This window comes from Gallus gallus, chromosome 11, assembly GCF_016699485.2.
Source record: "Gallus gallus isolate bGalGal1 chromosome 11, bGalGal1.mat.broiler.GRCg7b, whole genome shotgun sequence".
NCBI classification, from domain to species: domain Eukaryota; kingdom Metazoa; phylum Chordata; class Aves; order Galliformes; family Phasianidae; genus Gallus; species Gallus gallus.
The window spans coordinates 10506847-10516672 of NC_052542.1; the positions used below are offsets into that span (position 1 = coordinate 10506847).

The window sequence follows — 9826 nt, forward strand, 5'->3', positions numbered from 1 at the left end:
CATTTCCAGGCTTTTATGTTCTTCTCGAGATACATGCTGTTCAGCTACATAATGCTCCTATTACATTCACATCTAAAATTTGCATTTCACTTGGCTACTCTATGGTTTAGATTACCTCATTTTTCAATTATGCAATTCTAGTCTGGCTTCCTTCTCTTCTGAGAAGTTTACCGTTGCTTTTAGTTTTTAACTAAACAATCTTTTAAAGTACGAACATGATGTAAAACACAAAACGTATAATGGGACAGCAATCAAATATTAACACAGGAAAACACACATTCAAGATATTTCAAGCAAGCTACACAACAATCAAACAAAAATTATAAAGGCATATTTTTCACCTCATTTCATTCAGGGTTATCTATCTCTTTTATAAACAAAGAACTTAGGCAAAACTACCTTTCACTCTGTCTGTAATTATCATAGCACTACAGCCCTATACACCTGAAGATGTTTGCCTCTCCATTTTAGTAAGATAGTTAAGCATTGGCCATACACAGTCTGAAGCTGAACAGCATCCTTACAGAATTTTAAACAAACAAACAAAAAGTTTACAAAGTAATTTAAACTAAACAAATAGACAAACTCCACAATTTCATCCTTGAAAATAAAACAGTAGAAATCAGTATTCTCCACTGAAAGTCTGGGATAGAAAAGCACAGTATCCTGTCAATTCATATTGAAGCGAACCAAAGGAATCAAATCTTTCTTAAGAATAAAGTATACTACAGAAATTTAACTACCATGAATTCTGACATAGAATGTGCTTTGCTTTTTCTTTCTTAATTTCTAGTGAAATGTAGTGATCACATACATCCATTCACCGTGCTGGAATATCACAGCAACTCAGAGAGGGAACAAAGTCATTTACTAAGTCAGTGGCACACATTTCAAACCAATTTCTGTCTAAGACTGAGCCTTCTGACCTCCAATGAACTCACAGCCTGAAAAGGGTTGAGAAAACCTGCAAAGTAGATTTTTCTGAAATTTAAAAAAAAAAAAAATCAAGCCACTGATAATAAACTGAATTTGAGTAAGTGTTTCCTGGTTGCCAATTAAAAAGAAAATGTGGGAAGCACATTTGTCAAAGAACTGATAATGTACAAGACAGAGGAGAACAAAACACACAAAAGCAAGGTGAAATCAAGCCAGACATACCTGAGCTGTTGTTAGGCGAAAAACTGGGCCGCTTGTGGGCACTGAAAGTCGAGGTGAAATGCTGGCAGGACCTTGTCCCTGTGTCTGTACTTGAGCCTGCATTTGCGCCTGGGCTAGAGCCTGCTGAGGCACCATCACAAGTTGGCCAGCATCCGTGCGCACCAAGACCATACCTAGTGAGAATGAAGTGACAATAACCATAGAATAAGAATAACATGACGAACTATAAAGAATCACATAGCTATGAAATACAGAATAAAAACAACAATAGCACTATCCTTTTTTCTTTATCCCGTATCTTTCTTTTTACAGGGGTGTAATATGAGATTTTACTTAAATAAAGAAAAGGAGTTCCCACCAGCAGACAAAAACTACTCAAGTTAGTTTGAAATTCAAACACCTATGGCTTATGGTGACAAAACAAATGGTAACTTGAGCATATAGGTGAGCAGCGATGCACAGTGTAGCCAAGGTTTGGAGAATAAAACTTGAAAGAAATAGTCATTAAAGTAAACTATAGCAACGGTCTAGTTGCTGAGAACAACATTCAGTTTGAACATACCAGGGACAATGACATGAGAGCTTTGCTAAAACAATAGCGTTAGGGAACGTGTAGATGCAAACATTAAGCCAGACACATTTCTGAGTATACAATATTTGAGATCTAGTTAATGTTTGAGCACAAACCATGAATTTATTTGGCCCCTACCATCACTGTACTGGGAGGTTTGGGCATGAAGAAAAAATACTGTCACACCCAGAGGCCCAATACAATTAGAAGCACAGGTATTTGAGGAAAATTCCAAGGAATTGTTTTAAAAGAACAGAATACTTTCTGGATGTAAATTAAAATACTTTTATTTTCTCATAATATGCTTCACAAATAAAAGCCTTTCTATACATCCGGTCAGTGCCATCCAGACTCGCCCTTAGCGTAACCGTCCTGCTTTTCCACTATCAGCAGGTCAAAAAGGAGCTCCCAATGGCTCAGCTGGCCCCTGGGTCACCTGGACCTTTACACTTATTCAAGATCACTGTAAGCATGTAACGTGCTTTTTCTAGTTCAGTCAGAACTAAAAAGCCATTCTCCAGATACATTATTTAAAAAGAATTTTCAAGTTAGTCTCAGAATACATTCCAATAATCTAACCTAGATGCAAGTAGGATATGATGTACTATCAAAAAGGAACAGGTCTTCCAGGGTCTAGGAAATCTCTTTCACCCTGCTGACAACAGGGCCAGGAGACATTGTTCCTGCAACTCATCTGTACGTAAAGATATCTTCATATGCATTTTATAACTTTGCAAGGGAAAAGAAAGAAGGTAAAAATATATACTCACTTCTAAGTATTAGCTTCCTAGAAAACAAACAAACAAAAACCTCAGCAAATAGATGTTGAAACATATTGAGCACTATTATATCCTGCAAGTAACCAAACTCAGAAGCAGCCTATACCTTTCTTTCAGTCTCTGACATAGAAACACAGAGCCCAGTCCCATGATGAACACAACTGAATTGTGGCTGCAATAGAAGCCCTCACTCACTGAGTCCTGGATGCTCCCAGCCACCTTCACTACAAAAACCACAAACGGAAAACACATTTCTGCCACTATGAACTGAAGAGCTGTGGGAATTGAGTTTTAAGGCAAAAAGCATACCGAGCTACTGCAAGGACCTCATCCAAAGGATACGATCACATCTCTCTCAAAGCCTGATGAGTAATCTTTAAAATAAGAGTTCAACAACAACAAATCTTAAGCAGGTAACTTCCCAGGGGCATCAGCCCTTCCAGCACTACACCTAATGGTTTGTAGAAAACCATGTAAGCAGGTGATGTATTCAATATCTGCTGTTCTGGACAAACGAATACTAATACACTGCTCCAGTGTGCAGAACAGACACCATTCCTCTGAGCATCGTGAACCCAATATAAAAATCCTTACAGGATAATGCCTACCACACATTAAAAAAATACACATTCTATTGGCATTACACCAATTCACATCTGTCCTGTTAATTACTTTTTCAACCTTGTAAAATTCAATCTGAATTTTAGAAGAATGAACAGAATGGACAAATTAATTGCAACACGTGCCACATGGTTTCAATAACAGTTGCAGATATAACTACTTCCACAGACACATGCATGTTCGTGCAGCAATTTTATATTTTAATCCAGCTTTGAGGACTTGAAAATTCTTTTATTTTGCAGCATGTAGGAAGTGGTCAGATCCCAGAATTGAGTTAAACACGGAGATTAATTTGTCCTTATTGTCAGCCATGAAAAGATCCAACTCATGAGCTGGTATGAAGTGCTAGAACTGGTGCTGGTTGTTTTATGCTAATCAGTATTATTTGCTAAAATAAACTCATTCTAAACTTCTGTGTTAGGCAGAAGATCACAGTGATGATGCACAAACTTAAAGAATAATTAATCAAAAATAACAATGTATTTTCTGAATTACTCTTATCCTTAGAACATGCTATCCTCCTGCTAATGCAAATTTAATGGATTTCAAGCTATCTAGTAATAAAATTAAATTCAAGTGATACATTTTCCACACTATTATTTCCAGAACTGTCTCTAAACCTCTGACCAAATTGCTTTCAAGGGCTCTGTTTTCCCCTTCTGTTTAAAAACTACATAGCAGAGCAAAGGCAATGAGCTGCAGAAACTGTATACAAAGTCATGATACAACTTATCACAGCTATTTAGTATTTATGAAGCATTACAAATGTGAAATCAACAGCTAAAGCCACCAATATAATTGGAATATCGGCACACGTTTTTAAACTAACCCCTTACTAGTTTTGAGTTAGTTTTGGTCTCCATGAAACCACTGAGCTTTATCCAGTTGGGGCATCAGAATTTAGAGCAGGAGTTTCATAAATTACAGCCAAATACACAGCTACTAAAGCACACCCAGAAGCACACTTCTATTGCATTTTGCTCTGTTTATCTTAGCTAACAAAAAACAGCTATTAGAAGAAACATGGTGAGAGAAATAAATTATTTCAGTTTACATGAGGTAGTATCACACTGTTGACATCCACAGAAAAAAAAAAAAAAGAAAGAAAAAAGAAAAAAAAAAGTCCAAATGTCCCTTCATCTCCTAGATCTGTAACAAACTTAGCAACTTTTTGCAACGTTGTAATGTAAGCACGGGAGCACAGACTGCGACCCTGGGAACGTTACGTAAAGCAGTACACAGTGAAGTAGGAATTACCGGGATGGGGAGATGCTGCTTTGATTCATCAGTTAAACTTGCATCTTTACAAAACAACCCCGAGAAACTAAGAGGAGAACAAGCAGGACATGGGGGCTTCTTCAGGGTTGGAAACAAAATCCAGTGATGACAAGGCTGCGCATACCCAGCAAGGAGTGACACAGTCACACACACCAAAAGGAAGAACTTTGCATTAATTCAGACTGCACAGGTTGGATACGGTCACCTGGTGCCCATCAGAAGGCGCTCCCTGAAAACAGAAAACTTTTCTCCATATCGAGAGTATAGCAGACTGCAGAGCGCTTCAAGAGAGACGTGATTCCTGGTTAACGCATTCCAGATTGTTCTGGTGCACAGCTGTTTTCACACCGTTACAAAATAACTTACCGTGACCAGCGCTCTCCCAACGAGCGGAAACAAGTACTCGCCAAAACAAGAGGCACAACTACTCTGCACCGGCAGCAAAGTGCCCTAAGCCAACTACATCCCCGCCCACGCCAGCCAGGCGGCCAGAACTCGCCTTCGGACGTGCGCCTGTCCTTTGGCTCCCAACACGCCGAGCAGCGGGAAAACGCCAACTTTGAAAAACCTCTGTCAGAGAAAGGCCGAGCAGAGAGCCGCGCGCCCGCCCCGCCCGCCCCACTTACCGGGCGGGATGGTGAAGCCCGGCGGCAGCTGGATGGTGGTCTGCTGCGGCGGCCTGACGATCAGCTGCGGGGCCACCAGCCTCGGGGCGGCACCCAGCGCGGGCCGCGGCGACAGCGCCTGAGAAGCGGCGGGGAGGGCAGCGCCCGGCTTGGCGACGCCCGCGGGTTTGGCGGCCGAGCCCGGTCCCGGCGGGGTGGCGGCGGGCGCGGGGCTGGCGGAGTTGCCGAGTGCGTTTACTGCGGGCTGCGGGCCGTGCGCGGGCTTGGGCTGCGCCGCGCCGCCTTCCCTGCCGGCCGGGCTCTGCCGGCCGCTGACCGGCGGCACCGCCGCCGCTCGACCCCTGGCGCCCTCCCCGTTGGGCGCCGCCTCGCCGGGGAGCGGCGCGGGCTCGGCGGCGTCGGCACCCTCCGTCGCCGCCGCCCGCCCGCCGCCCTCCGCCCCGCTCCCCTCCGCGGCCTCGTTGCGCGGCGGCGGCTCTGCGGCGGGCGGGCTGCGGCCGGGGCTGGGGCTGCCCGCGTCCCGGGAGCCGGTGCCGGCGGCCACATGGTTGTTGACAGGCGGGGCGGGCGGGGGTGCGGCGGGCTGCGGCGGGGCCGGGGCGGCGGGGCTGCCGCCGAGCAGAGCCGCTCCATGTGATTGCTGCACACTACTACTGTTTACACTCACTCCCCGCCCTGCCGCCGCCGCCGCCGCTACCGCCGCCGCTGCCGCCGGGGGGGACGGGGACGGGAGCGGCCCCGGGGCGGGGGCTCGGCTCTCCGCGGCTCCGGGACGGCCCGCCGCAGCCTCCTCCGCCCCGGTAGCGGGGGGGGGCGCGGGGTGCCCCTGCTGCTGCCGGACGGGGCTGCTGCCCCCCGCCAGGCTGCCCTGGCGCTGCTGCTGCTGCTGCTGCTGCTGCGGCTGCTGCTGCTGGGACGGGGCGGAGGTCCTGGGCTGGGGCGCCTCGACCGAGCCCCGGCCGCCGGCCAGCTGCGATTCCAGGGAGCCCACCAGGTCGCTGACCGCCTTCTCGTCCACCTCCTCGGAGAAGAGCAGCATCTCTTCCAGGGGGTCCGAGGCGCCCGCCGCCATCTTGCGCTGAGGTGGGAGCCGGCCGCGCAGCGCGCAGGCGCGCCGGCCTCTGTCGCGCGCGAGGCACTCTGGGAGGGGCCGCCTTCCTCCTCCCCCCGCCGCTGGGCGGGCGCTCGTAGGGCGCGGGCTGAACGGCGGGCCGGGCGCTTTGGGGCTCGCTTTTTCGCGTCGGGGAATACTTGCTGAGATGCGCAGGGCTCCCGCTGCTCCTGGCCGGCAGGCCGTGGGCAGGGCCTGGCGACCTGCCCGGTGTGGGCGGGAGGCGCTGCGTGAGGGAGCGTCGGGCAGCAGCGCTTCGGCGCTGCGGGGTTTCTGGCGCCTGACAGAGCTCTGGGAAAGCCTGCCGACCCGGCTCGGAGCGCTGTACGTTTGCACGCTGCGAAATAAAGTGTCGTGCGATCGCGTTACACGGCGTTTGCAAAGCTGCCATAACCGTGCGCTTTGCCTTCAAGTCATTCATTCCCCACGAAGACGATCCCGGGCAGCAGGTCGTTCTTAGCGAGAACTGAAAGCAGACAGGCTGCGGGAAGGGCTCAGCAGCACAACGCAGGCTTTTTTTCCAAGGCGGCAACGTAAGCGCTACTGAAGCTGTTGGAAGTCCTGATACAGGCAGGCTGCCGTGACTGCTTTAAAGCTTTTCTGTCCAAAACTCCTGCATTTCACTGTCAGTGGAAGGCTCCTAAACCTACCAGAATGCTCTCTGCATCATCACAGCCGCTGCCCTCACGCTGTTCCCTCAGCATCCCCGCTGGGAATTTGAGGCTGTTCATTCTGTTTCTAGCAATTTTGTCATTGCTTTTCTACGTGCACTTTTTCCATCACTGCTTGCCTCGTGCATTCGGAAATTTCCAAGAGGAAAACGGTAGCCCTAACCTGTAGTTTCTTTGACAAATGACAGAGCAGTTTCCTTCCTGGGACCTGCAGAGAAAGAGATTTTGCCCACATGTATAATCACTTTCCACGATTCGTTACATCCGTTCTTGCACACAAGTGATAACCACCGCGTATTTTTCAAGCTGACAGCAGAGAACTGCTTGGATTCCAGTGGCTGCTGACCTATGATAGCAAGGACGTCTGCAAAGCTGGATGCATTTGGTCTGCTACTCGGTGGCCTGAGATGGTGACTCACTTGATGATTTTGTCAGCATTCTCCCCCACAGTGAAAAATGCATATCAGTGAATAACCTACCTAAGCAAACTGAACTCGTAGAAAAGAGTGATGGTCTCGCTACACCCACACACGCAGCTGATAATCCATTTTCAAGCTCCAAAGTAATACACTGTATGATCTAGCTGGAGTCACAAGGCTAAGCTGCTCATCACTTGTTACCATCCAGGTTACAGATTTCTATTCAGGGTAGTTTTTCCGGATTGTATGTTCATGCTTTTAGGAACAGGTTTATGATAAATCAAAATAAACCACACCTAGAATGCATTAAGAATATCCAAGCAAGGTCATGTCTTTAATTAGGGAAGTTCAGATGTCTCCTGAAGTTAAGCCAGCGTCCAGTAAAAGAACTGGCGGCGTCGAGGGGTGTCCAGGATGTACAAATGGGAAATCGTGCAGTCAGTGCATGTAAAGCACAGTAGTACACATGAAAAGCAGTACCCAGGAAAGAGCACCTAGGAAAAGTACACATCAAAAATGTGCTTGATAAATGAATATTGCTTCTATGGAATACTACAGGTGAGATATGGACTTCTAACAAATGTTCCTATCTGGAAATTCAATTATAGTGCTATCACTTCATTTGCACTTGCACAGAAAGAAAGAATATTAACTTGGGTTTGCAAAGCATCAAAATCCATCCAGTATTACTTTGTTCAGAGTCCCATATTTTACTTCTCTTCTCTTCTCTTCTCTTCTCTTCTCTTCTCTTCTCTTCTCTTCTCTTCTCTTCTCTTCTCTTCTCTTCTCTTCTCTTCTCTTCTCTTCTCTTCTCTTCTTTTTTAAGAGAAGATTCCATGCTTTCTTCACTCACTGGGACCTAACCTGCACTTTGCATACTGCTGTCTCCACAGTTTTTATAAAGGAATGTTGTGTTCAACACATGATCCTCCAACCACTCCTGACTGTGAAAAATATTTCAGCACTCATTTTTCTACTGCACTATGCCATTAAACTTGTGTCTCCATAAAAAGCAGCCCAGAGGAAAGCTTGATTGCTACGTAACTTCAGAAGATAAGAAGTAAATCTTTCAGCTGGAAGGAGAAAATTACAAGTCATGATTTATACTACAGTTGTCAAAACTTCAAAAATGACCTGCTTTTAATTACAGTTGAAAATACATCTGAGGATGAATAATCTGTAATACATGAATTCAGTCATATTTCTTCACATTCACCCCTTCTTAATTTAGCCACTTTACATATACAAAGACACAATGAGGAAGTATAACAGAATATTTTATGTAATAAAATACCATCTACTCTGATAGACATCGGACTTCTCACAGGTCAGAAAGCAGCAATGTTAAGAATATACATGAACTTGTTGCTGAATCTATCTCTGGGCTTGCACTTCTATGTAAAGAGCATGAGTTTTAGTGAAGTACAGGATCTCTGTGAACTTTTGTATTCATTCTTTTATCATTAAAAAAAAACTTTTAAAAATAATTACATACTTTTCATCATAGAAAAGTATAGAAAACATTTCTGAACAAATCTGTTGCTTTCATCTTCATTACTTTATTCCATACATATTTAGCTCCTAGAAAATCACAGACCACTGTGCTCACCTCATTAGACCTCTTCAAAAACAATATTGTTTTTTTTGTTTGAAATAGATATTGGCCAGAAGTAAAGCCACATGGGGATCTGGGGAAAGCAGATGTATTTCAGTGTATTCCACTTACTCCTCTCTCTGCTCTTAGATCAGCATCTCCAGCCAGAGGCCAGGTCTTTCCTGAAAACTCTTCCAAAGCTTTGCTTACCCTCCCCTAAACTCCACCCATATCTGAAGCTGGTTAATCTCCTTCAGTAAGGAGGCAGGAAAAATGTAGTACACACAATCTGATCCTCTAGATGGCTATTAGGCTCTCCACCTCCTCCAAAAGACATTATTTTGACACAGTGAGCAGCAGCTCCAGGCCATCCCCTAGTTGTCAGCAAGATCCCTTGCCTTGTAAGGAATCATCAGAAAGGTATGTTTATTTTTCTTATCAAACGCTTTACGTAGAGCTGAGTTACAGATATTGATCTCAGCAGTTGCCTCCCACTGACTTTACATGGCCACACACCTCTTGCGTACTCCACAACATCCTCAGAATACATTGTTGTAATATCTGCAGGGCATTAAGACCTTCCATGACTTGACTGTCAGTTCCACCCTGGCATAAAGTTTCCAGAAGTCTAGTACAGCTCCTATTTACAAACATCTCAGCTCTTCCAGAAAATCTGGGCTTTCTCTTGTATTCCAAAGCCTTATCTTGAGAAAAGTGCTTGTTAAACCTCTATAACATCAATATTCCCTTGCTGAAACAAAATCCATTAAGTACCCTTTTATGTAACTTCATTTTTACGGCACAATATTACCTAAGACGTACATGTTAGGTGTAATCTCAAAATCATGTGTTGGTTTTTTTTTCTACTTGCTTGTACAAAAAGAGTATTTTTTCAGAAATGATTCCATACTGAAGTCAGGATTTTACCAACAGCTGTATTAGTGAGTGCTGCTTGGCAGATCTGACATTGGATGGTTTTTCTCTTTAATTCCTCCTTC

The 9826-nt window shown here is 45.4% G+C and overlaps 1 protein-coding gene across 5 annotated transcripts in view; it reads right to left on the reverse strand.

Moving 5' to 3' along the window:
• The window catches only part of LOC415780 (transcription initiation factor TFIID subunit 4-like), a 131621-nt gene extending 125481 nt beyond the window's left edge, over positions 1-6140 (reverse strand). For all 5 annotated transcript variants that reach the window (XR_006931209.1, XR_006931208.1, XM_046899656.1 and 2 more), the window contains exons 1-2: positions 5034-6140; positions 1159-1331 (exon numbers count right to left, since the gene is read on the reverse strand). Coding sequence is in view for 3 of the 5 variants with exons in the window: in XM_046899656.1 (XP_046755612.1) it covers positions 1159-1331; positions 5034-6105 (1245 nt within the window). In the remaining 2 variants the exon portion in view is untranslated. The remainder of the gene's footprint in view (positions 1-1158; positions 1332-5033) is intronic.
• Positions 6141-9826: the final 3686 nt, after the last annotated feature.